At 44.1% G+C, this 14,845-nt stretch overlaps 1 protein-coding gene across 5 annotated transcripts in view; it reads left to right on the top strand.

Moving 5' to 3' along the window:
* The first annotated feature begins 7,670 nt into the window (after nucleotides 1-7,670).
* The window catches only part of CDK8 (cyclin dependent kinase 8), a 90,671-nt gene continuing 83,496 nt past the window's right edge, over nucleotides 7,671-14,845 (top strand). For 3 of the 5 annotated variants that reach the window (XM_074568852.1, XM_074568846.1, XM_074568834.1), the window contains exon 1: nucleotides 7,671-8,061. In XM_074568852.1, coding sequence (XP_074424953.1) covers nucleotides 7,934-8,061 — 128 coding nt within the window. In that variant the 5' untranslated portion in view covers nucleotides 7,671-7,933. The remainder of the gene's footprint in view (nucleotides 8,062-14,845) is intronic. The other 2 variants (XM_074568859.1, XM_074568870.1) reach the window with 2 other exon arrangements.

The following is a 14,845-nucleotide window of genomic DNA, read 5'->3' as shown; positions in this document are numbered from 1 at the left end:
GTCTGGGAAGATACCTCCACTCCCCACTTCAACTACGCACCCCAGGATTTCTTTATTCTGGCAGAGAAAAAGATCTTACACAAATGTTACATTTAGGTTTTGTGTTAGTTTATGCTCCTTTTGTGCCAGTACGTGGTTTCTGTGAGACAATTTGACAGTGGGGACACACGCAGCACTGAGGCCATTGCCGGGAGCTACTCCTTACTGTTCACTGTATTAAAAAAATGGAACTCCCGTTGTTATTCATGTTCCTCGCCACAGTATGAATAATTAGTATTGTATTATGAGTTCCTTTGCCCGGAGCAATTAAAATACATTCTTCCAGAAGATCAATTTTACTTTCTTAGTAAAAGTCAGAGTATATAAAGTAGTGCCGGGATCCCTTGAAAAGTCAGTTTCTTCCCACAATTATTTTGTGTTGTATTTTTGAAATCTTTTCCTCTCATAGTCTGTTTTTAGTAACCATTATCCCACAGTCAAACACAACAACTTCTCTGGTATCAAGCCCACATATAGGCTGTTCACCCAGAAGCTGGTTGTAGTATGTTTCAGACAAATCAATGAACCTATATTTCCTTACTCAAAGCTTACACTGAATTAATTTTTCCACTGATCTGTCCTCCAATGCAGAATTTTGTGTTCATGTCCTGTTCATACTGATGTTTCACAACATTACACTATAACTAAGTACAGTCTTTGTTTATTTTATGCTGTGTTGCTAATAAAAAATAACAACAGTAGATCTTTCCTGGAATATTATTATTATTATTATTACTATTATTATTACACTGTAGCAAATGGTTTACACAACAACATACTATCTTTGGAACGATAATCAAAATAGCCTATGGAGGGCAGCAAACCTCAGGCAATTACACAGTTTTGTAAAATAACATAAAATCTGTAATTCTGGTTTTAATTTAATTGTTCAGTCATTTAAGTTCTTTTAAAGTAACCTTATTCTGTTTTATTACTTGATATTATATAAGTAAGGCAGAACCTCTTAATCAGTTTATTTAAACTGGATCTTAGTGCAGGTGACGCCAAAGTGGTGACATGGAGTTGATATACTTGAGAGGAACCTGGGCAGGCTGGAGGACTGGGCCATCAGGAACCTCATGAAGTTCAACAAGGACAAGTGCAAAGCCCTCCATCGAGGCCTGACTGGGACGATACTGAACAGGGCTTACTGACCGGGTAGTGTCCTTGCTGGAAAGGATGGAGGGTCCTGGCTAAGCAGGAGTTAGGAGTGCTCCCTGGCAGCCATGAACGCTAATGGCATCCTAGGCTGCATCACAAGGAGCACAGACAGTGGATGACTGGGAAGTGATTATTTCCTTTTACTTGGCTCTTGTTTGCCTACATGTGGAATACAATGCCCAGTTTGGGTGTTTCCAGTAGAACAATAGTGATATGGAAAATTATTGATAAACTGGAGTGAGTTCAGCCGAGAGCACCAAGACGGTCATAGGCTGGAGCACTTGCTGTGTGAGAGAAGCCGTGGCCACCAGCACTTCTTCAGCTGGGAGAAGAGGCAGCCAACCATTACCAAGGAGGTACTGAGAAGACAGAGACAGGATTTTTATCCAAGTGCACAGTGGGAGAAGAGACAGTGATCATAAATTTAAAAGAAGCGAGGTTCAGAGTAAAGAGAAGGACAAAAAATTTCACCCCGAGAACATTCAGGTCAAGAGAGGTTGTGGAATCTCCCTCCATAGAGGTTTTCAAGACCTGCGTGAACAATGCTTCAAGCAACCGTAATTTAATAGTACCCCTGCTTTGAGCAGGATATTAAACGAGATAACCTCCAGAGGTCCCTTCCAACCAGAATATTTCTATTATTCTGTTTACTGAAATAATATAAAATAATAAAATAATGTTAATTGTCAGGGTCTATTTCCCCTCAGGTAGGGCTCTTTTCAATAATAAAAGTTACCAGGAGTTCATGGGCTGAATTTTCAAGGTCTGTCGAGGCTCTTGAGAACTGATTCCTGGCTTCTTCGGAAGCATAAAACAGTCAGGCTGTAGGTGGTCCTCAGTCTGGCAAACAGATGTTCCACTGAATGGGAGCACAGCTCTCTCCGGTACAGGAGAAGAACTGGTTTATGTTTGCTAATAACTTGCACTCCTGCCAGAATCTAGAATGCCTTGTTAGATGAAGCGCATCACCAGTCTGATGAACTTTACAGTAGTTGATCGACTTTGTAGTGAAGTACACCTAAGTGCAAAGTAAAAAAAACCACCACCACCTCCACCCACCCTCCCCCCCCCGCCCCGTTGCTTTACATACAAAACTATTTGTAGAACCAGCACTTTACTTACCTGCTTTAAGTAAACTGCATTCGTAAATGCTGCCAGTATTCAGCTAACTCACTCAAGCTTTGTGGAAAATACTCAAACTGTGCAAGTACGATAGTTTGTTTTTCTTTACACACAGAAAAGAAACAAACCCCATGTTATTCTCTTGCCTTCAGATTTCCCTGGTGTAAGCAGAAGTGGGGGGTGTGTAGCACTTAGCAGGACTGGCCCTTTTTTGCTAAATAACAAGCTGGGAACACCTTAGTCACACTGTTAAAGAAAGTCGCTTTGGTGATATGGAAAACTTTTAGTAGGTGTCTACACTTACATGAAAAATTCTCTGAAAAGCAAAAGGCAAAAGTATGTTCAAATTTGGCAAATTAGTAAATGGAGCAAGTGGATATTCTAATGGCACGGGGACGTGATTGAGCATTGTAGGTTATCCACTTATAAAATACAAAGATGAGAAAGCAAAAACATTAAAGATACATTTTCCTGTATATTTTTCTCTGTTTACGAAGACTGCAAAACACAGAGGAAGTAGCTTGTTGTACATTCCCTAGCTGTAAGCTTTGCTTCACAAACTCCGCTTCTAGCACCAACGCCGTGGCTGTTAGAGTGCAAACAGGCACGCAACAAAACCAACTTTGCTTTCCGTACTGCTGCTCCAGCTCGGGTACAGAAGCCACTTTATCTGGTGCTGTACCTCAACAGGCAGCATCTGCTCAGTACCACAACGCAGACGGTTCCCAGACAATCCCGGGCTTTCACCTCAAATACAATTCCCTACATTCAGAGACATTTAATGATGTGAACCCTCCTTGACTACTTTCCTCTTGGGACACGGCCCACTTTGGTAACTGTCTCCAGCCCTCTGCACGTTATCGGTGCTAACATGGCAACAGTCGCTTTCCTGTGGAGAACTCGGATTTTCTTCACAGGTGTAGTGATTCCAAACAAAAAATGTCCTAAGTGTGTGTGTACAGGAAACATTGGAAACAACACAAACTTGGAACAGAAGAATATTATAAAGCAAGCCATGAATGTTAGAGGAAAGAAGAGAAAGAGGAACGCTCCAAAGAGTCAAATTCAGCAGGACTTGTTAAGCATATATTTTAAAATTGATTTCTGTTACAGCATGAAAGGAGGGAATACAAAACAAGAAGTAAGAGATAAGAAATGCTATCAATTAAAAGGGCCACTGTGGGGACCTGATAGTCAAGAATAGCAGATCATGGCCTGGTTGTGCTTTTGTTTTAAGAATGGACGCCCAAATTATACTTTTTCTTGAAATTAGATTATACTGTGACATATTTTTAAAATAAAGCACAAAAAGTATGCAACTATCCATGAAACAAAATTAAAAGTTGACCTTGAAATGTCAATATTCATTTCTCATCTTTAAAGAGATCAAGGTGGAAGAAGGGACAGGCAACTCAGGAGGAGTACAGAGATCTCATTAGGTTATACAGAGAGAAAATTAGGAAGGCAAAAGCCCAGCTGGACCTCTAACATTAAGGACAACAAAAAAAGCTTTTATAAATACATCAACAAAAAGAAAGACAGGGAGAATCTCCATCCCTTACTGGATGCGGGGGGTAAAGTTGCAACCAAGGACGAGGAGAAGGCTGAGATACTTAATGCCTACTTTGCTTCAGTCTTCAATAGTCAGACCAGCAATCCCCAGGGTGCTCATCCTCCTGAGCTGGAAGATAAGGATGGAGAGCAGAACAACCCACCCATAATCCAGGAGGAAGAAGTCAATGATCTGCTTCTGCACCTAGACGCACATAAGTCTATGGGGCCGGATGGGATTCACCCAAGAGTACTCAGGGAGCTGGCAGGAGAGCTCACCAAGCCTCTCTCCATCATTTATCAACAATCCTGGTCAACAGGGCAGGTGCCAGATGACTGGAGGGTGGCTAATGTGACACCCGTCTACAAGAAGGGTCGGAAGGAGCATCCGGGGAACTGCAGGCCTGTCAGCCTGACCTCGGTACCAGGAAAGATCACAGAGAGGATCATCTCAAGTGAGCTCTCACGGCAAGTGCAGGGCGGCCAAGGGATCAGGGCCAGCCAGCACGGGTTTAGGAAGGGGAGGTCCTGCTTAACCAACCTGATCTCTTTCTATGACCATGTGACCCACCTTCTGGATGCGGGGAAGGCTGTGGACATTGTCTATCTGGACTTTGGTAAGGCCTTTGACACCGTCCCTCACAGCATTCTCCTGGAGAAGCTGGCGAATCATGGCATAGACAAGTGTACTCTTTGCTGGGTTAAAAACTGGCTGGATGGCCGTGCCCAGAGAGTTGTGATTAATGGGGTGAAATCCTCTTGGTGGTTGGTCACCAGTGGTGTCCCTCAGGGCTCAGTTTTGGGGCCGATTCTGTTTAATATCTTTATGGATGATCTGGATGAGGGGATTGAGTGCACCCTCAGTAAGTTTGCAGACGACACCAAACTAGGTGGGAGTGTTGATCTGCTTGAGGGTCGGAAGGCTCTACAGAGGGACCTGGACAGGTTGGATCGATGGGCCAAGGCCACCTGTATGAGGTTTAATAAGGCCAAGTGCTGGGTCCTGCATTTCAGTCACAACAACCCCAAGCAACGCTACAGGCTTGGGGAAGAGTGGCTGGAAAGCTGCCCGGCAGAAAAGGACCTGGGGGTGCTGGTGGAAGGCCAGCTTAACATGAGCCAGCAGTGTGCCCAGGTGGCCAAGGCGGCCAGCAGCATTCTGGCTTGTATCAGGAATAGTGTGGCCAGCAGGAGCAGGGAAGTGACCGTGCCTCTGTACTCGGCACTGGTGAGGCCTCACCTCGAGTCCTGTGTTCAGTTCTGGGCCCCCCTGTACAAGAGGGACATTGAAGTGCTGGAGCGTGTCCAGAGGAGAGCTACCAGGCTGGTGAGGGGTCTGGAGACCAGGTCATATGAGGAGAGGCTGAGGGAGCTGGGCATGTTTAGCTTGGAGAAGAGGAGCCTGAGGGGAGACCTCATTGCCCTCTACAGCTACCTGAAAGGAGGTTGGAGAGAGGTGGGTGTTGGCCTCTTCTCCCAGGTGAATAATGACAGGACCAGAGGAAATGGTCTGAAGTTGCGGCAGGGGAGGTTTAGGTTAGATATTAGGAGGAATTACTTTACTGACAGAGTGGTCAGGCACTGGAACAGCCTGCCCAGGGAGGTGGTTGAGTCACCATCCCTAGAGGTGTTTAAGAAACATCTAGATGTGGCACTTCAGGGCATGCTCTAGTGGCAGAGATTGTAGGTTGTTTGGTTGGTCTTGATGATCTGAAGGGTCCTTTCCAACCATGAAGATTCTGTGATTCTGTGATTCTGTAAGGTGTGTTTTCTGTTTCAAATCTCTTAGAACTTGGGGACCGTCCATCTGAATTGGTAAAATCAAACTTGTCTGCAGTACAAGTACCTGAAGTGAAAACAGAGTGAAGAAGCAGCAAATTTACAGCTGCACTGGATCTGGAAGGCATATAATCCAAATGTTATGAAAAACTAATGAAAGCAACATTTGCAGAAAAGCAGACTTCTAAACACTGTTACGAAAGTACCAAAGTCTGAAAGAAAAGAAAAGTTTTTCTATTGTGGTTTTGACTTCTCAGGGTTTATTTGTCAAAGTATGGAATTCTTTCCAAGCGGTTTATGTAAACATGTAAAACATAGCACAGGTCCTCAGAAAATGAGTCTGGATTCTGTATTCTTGTTTTTATTCATGTCCTCTTTTCAGACATTGTTCTTCCTCCACTCCCTGCAGTGTTTTAGGTCAGGACAGACTAAACTCACCCATTAATTACCATGCAATAATTGGATCGGTGTGAAGGAGTTTGGATCTTTATTGCCTCCATGAAAGAATGCTTAATAATAGAAAGAAAAGTACAAAGTTACAGAAGAGTGGTTATTTCTGCTTCCCCCTTGCTTGCTGACAGGCCTGAGGGTTGTCGGCAGGCAGGAGGTGCTGAATGTAGTGGGTTTGGCCATGCAAGTGTGGTCCCTGCTGCCCCTGGAAGTCTCCAAAGCCATGGGTCCCCAAAGGCAGAGTTGCGCTGCTCTGCTCTGGGCTGAGGTGGATGAATTTTATGAAGTGGAGGGACCCTTTCAGACTGCTTGATATTTATGGTCTGCTGGTCTGCCCTGAGCTCTTTCTGGATGATTGGTGTAGTGAGGTGCTGGGCAATATTCTTGTATAATTGAGCTGAGTTGCTGGGCAAATAAAATGTAGTTTTGCTGCTTCGACCAATTGCATGTATTTTTTGTAATACCTGCCTAATTGCTTTATCTAACATACAATAATATCCCTAACAACTACATAGCAATATACCGAAAGTCCAACTGTGGGCATCTGACATCCGTCTGACTGAGTGATGCCAGCTCAGGAGGCTGGCACACCCACCCCTATCCCCAACTTTCAGGAATCAACCTTAATCATAGAATCACAGAATGGTTCAGGTTGGAAGGGACCTTAAAGATCATCTAGTTCCAACCCCCTGCCATGGGCAGGGACACCTCCCACTAGACCAGGCTGCTCAAAGCCCCATCCAGCCTGGCCTGGAACACTTCCAGGGATGGGGCATCCACAGCTTCTCTGGGCAACCTGTTCCAGTGCCTCACCACCCTCAGAGTGAAAAGTTTCTTCCCGATATCTAATCTAAATCTACCCTTTTCCAGTTTGAAGGCACTGCCCTTCATCCTTTTGCTACATACCCTTGTAAAAAGTCCCTTCCCATCTTTTCCGTAGGCCCTCTTTAGATACTGGAAAGCTGCCATAATGTGTAAACAAAAATGGGTATTTGTATATTAAAATAGAGATTATTTCAGACGGTTCCAGAAAATGTTGTTTCTTCTTTCAGGACCCCCCGCATTCTATGACATTTTGTCTCTAAGTCAGGGATTTGAATGCTCGCTCACTTACCCGCATTGCATTCTTGAGGTGAAATGTGAAGCGTATGTGCGTGATTACTAAAAATGCCAAATGCTGGGCTTTAATTAGAAAGATTGCTGCAGCTTTACTTTGATTTCAAGCTCTCTATAAAATGACCAGCTGGCTTTATGTTGGGCTCCCCGGGCCCCGCTGCTGCCCCTAGCCCCCCCGGGCCTGCTCCGCGCCCTGCCCGGGGACTACACCTCCCGGCAGACAGCGCGCCGCTCCGCCGGCTGAAGACTACAACTCCCGGCATGCATCGCGCCGCGCTCCCGGCCTCCCTCCTTCTGTACTACATGTCCCAGCGCGCCACGCGGCCTCAGGGCATGCCGGGCCGGCCGGGGGGCGGGGCTCTGGCGCAGCCCGCCGTCTTCCACGTGGTGCGCTGCCCGCCGCGCCCGCGGCTGGGGAGGTGCCCGCGGTTTGCGACGTTTCTTTGCGGCAGTGCGGCCAGGCGCGGGCGCCGTAATCCGCCCCGGGAGACCGGCTGTTGTGCCGCTAGCTGGCGGGGCGGGGAGGGAGCGAGCAGCCGGAGGACGGGGCTGGGGAGGGACGGCAGCAGCCCCTGGATGGTCCGCGGGGCGGCTCGGGGGCCTCCTCCTCTTCCTCCTCCTCCTCCTCCTGCTGCCGCCCGGTCGCGGCGGGGCGCGGCGGGGTGCGCGGCGGTCGGGGGCGGCCCGGGGCGGCGCGGGGCGGTGGGCGCTGAAGATGGACTATGACTTCAAGGTGAAGCTGACCGGGGAGCGGGAGCGGGTGGAGGACCTCTTCGAGTACGAGGGCTGCAAGGTGGGCAGGGGCACCTACGGGCACGTCTACAAAGCCAAGCGGAAGGACGGGTGAGTGAGGAGCGGGGCTTCCCCCCTACCCCACACCCTCGGTACCCGGCCTGTCCAGTCCTTCCTCCCCCGGCCCTTCGTTCCCCGGCCGCTTCCCGCCACACCGGCCTCTGTGTCGTCCCCCCCGCCCCGTCCCCCCGCCGTACCGCCGCCCTTTCTCCCGCCCTGCCCCTTATCGCCCCTCTCGGTGCCGGCGGCTTCTGCCGCCGCCCGATTAAACCCCGCGTTTTGCCACCCGGGCCGTGTTCGGGTCCCCCAGTCGGTCCCTCGTCGGAGCGTTCCCAGCCCCTCGGCGCAGGGCTGGAGCCCCGCCACGGTCCGGGGAGGCTTGGGAGAGAAAATGATGGGGTTAAGCAAAACGCTTAACTTAACGGGGTTTCGTTGTGGATAAACGAGTAGTCACTTAGAATGTTCAGCCCGGCCTTCAGCTTCGTAGAACGGGGTTTAATTTTTTTTTTAATAATGCTTTTTTGTCTGATTTATTACTTGTAGTCACCATTTTGGGTATTCTTGCTGGCTGCTTCAGGAACCGAAGTCCGCCGGTCCTTTCGGGGCTTTAGACTGCCTTAAAAGAGCGTTCTGTGTGACCAGTTCTCGGTGCAGACCCGAGTAAAGAATTGCTTTGCATAAATGTTTTAAAGAAAGATCCAGCAAACTGTCATTTAGGTTTACCTCATCCATGACATGGCATCACGGGCTGAACAGCAGAACAATAGGAAGTAGGGAGCAGAAGAAGCAGGAGAGGCTCTGGCTGTTCTTGTAACAGGTTCTAAATTTTAAATTAAGTCCAGTCTTTCTCTTGCAGTCTGCTCACAGTAGTGCTCTGCACGTTGTCTTTCAAATAACGTGTGTTTAAAAAGTCAGGTTGTTATTTTTACAATTGATAAATAAAAACTTCTAAAGCAGTCTGTGGTCAGTTATGGCTGAAACATGATCTGCTTCTGTTTACATAAGCTTTAATTCTAGAAATAGTTTAGCCATTACCTACAGAACGGTTGTAATGGGACTGGTCACACCTTATCTTGTCTGTGTTTTAAATATGCTGATATTAATTGCGGCACAGTTACTTCAGCCTGAATTTTGCTTGCTGGTATGAGTCAGCTAACTATTCTTCTCAAATTTTACATTTGGATCCTTCAAACTGTTAATAGGAGAAATTCTTATCTTGACTGAATCATTTTATTTCTAGGAGGGGAAGGGGAATAAACTGTTTTGGGTGAGATAAGCTACTGCCTCAAGTCTCCTTACATGCAGGTACTAATTTTGCTAGTGCAGCCAGCCCTGGTTTCAGCTCCGATAAAGAGACCTGCAATATGAAAAATAGATTGGGGTACTGAAAGACTTCTACATTTCTAATGTTCCTGTCAGGCTCTTTGCAGCTGTTCAGCATGTTGGACTGCAGCAGCGTGTAGGGAATTCAGCATGTGACACTGGTGAAGCATATATGCAAACATATTTTTGGTGAAATCATCAGTCTGCTTGACAGTGTTTGGGAGAGTGTTAGAGCTGCTGGTGGTACTGTCATTTTGAGAAACTTCAGAAAAGTGGAATTGTGTGCTTTAAAAATGGATAGTTACTCAAAGGTGGCTTTAAAGTAGAATTTCTTCTTGGTTCTGGAGTGTGTACAATTTTAAATCCTCTCGGTGAGGGGGGAAATCACTGTATGGTGTTTGATTAGAGTTTGCAAAAAGGAAAAAAAAAAAGGAGCGAGCAATGTATGTTGTCTCTTTTCCTTATTGTTCATTTAGTGCCTCCTTTCCCTTCCTTTTCCTAGTACTTCCCATTTCCCTTCCAGATTTCTGAAAACTTTCTCTTTTTAAATATGCTGTGTAATTGCCCTTGGACAATCACTAAAATACATAAAATAGGAACATCTGTAGATGCTTTTGTAACGTATAGTTTACTGGTACGTATGTGATCTTAAATTACGTGGATGGAATTAGGATTGAAGTTAAAGGTTCCATTTACATCCTTTTATCCAAAGGGATGCAAAAGCAAATGGTAACAACATTTTGTTTTCCTGAAGCTATGGTAATGTATAGGTGGATGTTGTATCTTGCAGTGGGGAGTGTGTGAAACAGAGTTCAATATTTGTATATTGTTATATACAAATATTTTTAAAAAAATTCTTACCTTGTTTCAGTATTCCCCAAATGGTACATATTGATGGATGAATGACCTGCTTTTTGTTTGTAGTATTTGTGCAGCTGGAACTTTCTTTACATATGGCGTTGTTTGTAATTTTTGAGTTAATTTTAATATAATTTTTCCCCTTGAACTTTTAAGTTTAAAGCAAGTGTTGTTACATGACCCTAATTCTTATTTTAAGTAGCATAAATCTTTTAAGTCTATTAATATACATCATGATTTTTTTAGAGTACTTTGATGAATGGGCTTCAGGACTGCTAATGTTTTCTTAAAAATACTGGGACAACTTTTTGTTATATGACATCACTTTCTACGTATGGATGTCTAATGAACAGAGGAAACGCAGAAAAGAACTAAACTTTAATAATTCAGTTAGTGAAAATGTATATTCAAAAGCCCTCAGTGATAAAAATCCAGGTTAAGAGTAGTAGGAGCTGCTGTCTTTAGTATGACTGCCATCTTCACCTCTTTTTTTTGATTGCTCTTAGAGCTGCTTCTGAGGTGCAGTATGGCAATTCAAAACTAGATAGCAGCTGCGGGTCCTAATTGCAGGAGTTAATTGTATGTCATTAAAACTACAAGGGAACGTTTTGGGGGACAGTCATATAGAAACCTTGATGGAGTGAGAATCCTTCTAGTGAGTGAAAGAGATGTTCTGTGGTGTGTGCTTTAGTGACCCGACGAGGGCGTAACCTGGATTTCACGCCCTGCTCCAACAAAAAAGCTGGTCCAGCCCTGAGGTGCCCTTTGCCACAAGGTGAGGTTTGGGGTCTCGACTGGACCATCTTAGAGGATCAGTAGGTGTGGATGGCTCCACGGAGGTTTTCTGACACATTTGCTGCCAAACTTGACCCAACTGAACATCAAATCAGATGAGTAACAATGTCAGACAACGTGGGTGAGCTCTGGTGCACTGCCTGCAGCAAAATTGCATTCTGTTCTCATATTTTTATTTTAATCCCTCTCACTTTTAAGTTTTTGGTCTCTCTGGTTGAAAAAAATCTTCCTGGCTTTTTATTGAATGGTGCGCTTTCTTTTTTTTTTTTTTTTAATCAGTGCAGTACTTGCAGTAGGCTCTAAAACCTGCTTAGAACAAACTCTATGTGAATCAATGGGGTTTATTTTTAAGCAGAAAGGTGTACAAGGCGGCAGTTGACTAATGGCAGATACCAGGAAGGGAATGCGGGCATGGCATGTTGAACATCAGTCTTCAGATAAAGAAACTGTTGCTCATCTCTAATGGTAGTAGGATAGTTTACTTTTTTTTGTGTCCAGAAAATGTCAGTTATTTCCTGCATAAAAGATGCTTTGCGTGCCATTTTGTTGCTCCCTCAGGAACATTGCTCAACCCAGATATTAAACCTACCTATTTGACTTATGCCAAACTTGGAAAATATGCCAGTAGTTTTTAGTTTGTTGGACTAACATACAGGTTTAATATATATTTTTTTTAATTTTTATTTTTTAATTGACCGAGCAGACTCCTTCAAAGCTCATTAGGAACAGAGTGCCAGGTATGGGCAGACAGAGGTGGGAGGACACGAGGGGCTGCTTGTGTGAGCCCAGCTGCTGGAGCTGGGCTGTCTGTGCTGGTCGTGTGCTAATGCCTGAGTGGTACCCAGTTTCAGTGGGATTGATCTTGCACTGATTGCTTTTGTTCACTGTCCCTTCTCTTTTTATGGTACAGCTACAGTCAGAAATCTGAGAGAGAAGCCTGTTTTGTGGAGCAAGGCTGCCTGTTTCAGTGGCAAGTTGGAGTGTTTCCAAATATTCATTTTTCCTGTTTATTGGATGTGGTTTGGATGAGAATAAGAAACTATTGAATGTCACTACTAGGCACTATCTAACTTTTTAATTACAACAGCAAAAAATGCTATAATTGAAGATCTCAAACTATAGTTACATCCCCTGGTGCTTTATTAGAAGCTTTTCTTAATCTCTCAGAAAGACTTACGTGATAAGACTGTTGGTGGGGAACCAACAGTCAGCAAACTAGTGCTCTCCTAACTGCTCTCAGAAACTGCAAGAGGTGATGTAGGTCTCAAACACAAGTGCAGCCAGAGAGATTTTTAATTTCAGCTATTATAGTTCTGTGTGGGAAGGGTTGCTCTAGATGGAGGGACGGACTCTTTCTTTTGGACATACTGAAACACTTCTGTGCTGGACTTTTCCTGGCACCCTTCAAACAATCTAATCTGTATCCGCTTTTTTTCCTTGAAGGTCTGAATGCGTTGTATAAGAAACAGAATGGTGGAAGACCAGTGTATGTCCAGTAAGATACTGGTTTGCTTAATCTCTAATATGGTATGTCGTAGCCTCTACTTACTGATAAAAGGATATTGCAAGAATGATGATCATTCTCTCAAAAACTTTAGTGTAAAGAGAAACTGAAGAGATTGAGAGTATTTACCTTTGAAAAAAAGAGAAGACAGAACGTGTTTCAGTTAGATAAAATAATGAATAGCTTGTGTAGTGTAAAATATGTCAGTGCTGTTCTTGTTTCATAGTATTTGAAGAGGGGGACATGGAATTCTTTTGGTGAACAATAAGGTAATATTTCAATGGGACATAGGTAAACTGTGCAACCTGTTGTCAAAGGAAAAAGCTAAGTCAAGAGCTTTGTGTCCATTCTGTAATGTTGGCAAGAACAGTCACTTCTGACTTAACTGCTGTAACAAGTTGAATGCTCATATGCTCTAGAAGTCAGGCTGCTCTGTTAGAGATCAGACCAAGCTCCGTAGTGCGTGCAGAGCCCACCTTTGTTTACTTTAGGAATTAGGGTTTCTTTTTATTTAAACACTTGGCCCTTCATAAGGTTGATACAAGGTTAGTTCCAGTTTTTCTGCGTTTACGGGTATGTATTGATTGAGTTACTTTAGATCATAGAAGACTTATTTTGTCAATGTTTCTATGAAACCTTTTTAGTGAGAGGTGCATTGAGTTTGGGAGTGCCACAAATAGAGGTGATGAGTCCAGTGAGAAATATTACTTGGCGAGAAGTGAAGCAACAGATGTGGACTTAAAGCTTGATTCTTTCTGTATCGAACCTTTGCAGGAGTTGTATCATGAAGTTTGTGCTGTTAGTTTTCACTAAAACTTCTGAACAACTCTTGATGTGTCTCAGTTTTAGACATGAAGGTTGGTTTTTTTTTTTTTGGCTGAATGTTCAGCTGTGTTGGTTTTAACTCTCTTGAACTGAAGCAGTTGGTGCAGATTACAGGCAGGCAGTGAGAGGTGCCGAGTAGGCACGCAAGCCTTTGGCTTGTGACTCCTGTGAACAATAGTATGTAATTCCTAAATGCCACAGACTTTATTTATGTATGTAATATGTGGCATTATCTTGTTAAAATATATGCCCTGAGTCTCTTTTGGATCCATTACCATAGTAGTTAGAAAATTCGTAATTAAACTATATCATCTACATAATGAGGTATGCATGATGTATTGCATGAAGTCTTGTGCTCTTTAATTTTTCTGGTAAACCACTCACATAATTGTTCTTCCCATCTGCTTCCTTCCCTTCTCACCTGGTTAGGTGACTCCAAGCTTTATGGGTTTTTAAGGTCATGCTGTTGAGAGAATCCTTCCGTGGCTCTTGAACTTTATTTGGTGTGATCTTTTGTTATCTTGTCACTGATGTGTTGATTTATTTTCATAGCCAGCAGCAAAGGTGGAGCTGGGGTAGCTGTGAGTTAGTGTTTCGTTCCTGCCTGAAGCCTTTGACAAGTGCAGAGAGGAGGGTGTGAGAATAGTGTTGCAAAACACCAAAGATCCATATCTGCTTCTATTCTGGATTTATAAATTAGAATAATATCTGTAAACTGGGGGGCATGTAGTGGTGTGCTTAGTTTCTCATGAGAGAATAGGGGATAGTTTTTGTGGGTGCTGATTATAGAGAAGGTGCACGTCATCAGAGAATGCTGCTTTCAGCCAAATGATGGTGAGGTAGTATGGTCACTAGCTCTGGGCTATTCTTTGATTCTTCTGTTTAAAGTCGTTTAGAAGTTTAAAAAAAAACCAAAACCACCCAAATAAAAAATCAGAACAACAACAAAAACCAAACCAGCCACAAAGCAACAGAGGTGTCCTTTATTAACATTGGAATCTGAAGAGCTGTATTTTGCAGACTGCTGTAGCACAAGCTGTGAAAGAAATCTCTTGTTTCTTAAGAATAGATTCTTTTAGTTATGCTGAAATTTGGAAACTACAGTGGAAACATGATGAAGGTACAGTGGCTCAGATTTGTGTTCGGCGAGGTTGTACTCCAACAGTGTGCGACAACAGCCAACATGTGATATGCGCTTCACAAGACCTCCGAGTTACAGCTCGGATGTGCCTGTTTTGGCATTGAAAGGTTATTGCTGTGCCACAGTGAGTATCAAAATGGTTATAAAAATCTGTCTCTCTGTTGAGCGTACTGAATTATAAGCCATTCATTAGTGTGCCTGAAATATCTATAGAAGCAGGTCATTCTGAATAGCCAGTTAATAGCAAGATGCTTCCATCTTCCACCAAAATAATTTTCCATACACGAGTAGTGGGACAGTGAGAAGCAGGACATCAGTTGCAAATGTCTGGGTAGCAGCATCTTCTAGACAAAATACTTCTTCCTCTCCCTGCCCGCCCAACGGCTTTC

The sequence above is a fragment of the Larus michahellis genome, chromosome 1 (assembly GCF_964199755.1).
Source record: "Larus michahellis chromosome 1, bLarMic1.1, whole genome shotgun sequence".
NCBI lineage: Eukaryota > Metazoa > Chordata > Aves > Charadriiformes > Laridae > Larus > Larus michahellis.
This window is presented reverse-complemented; position numbering and strand designations above follow the sequence as displayed.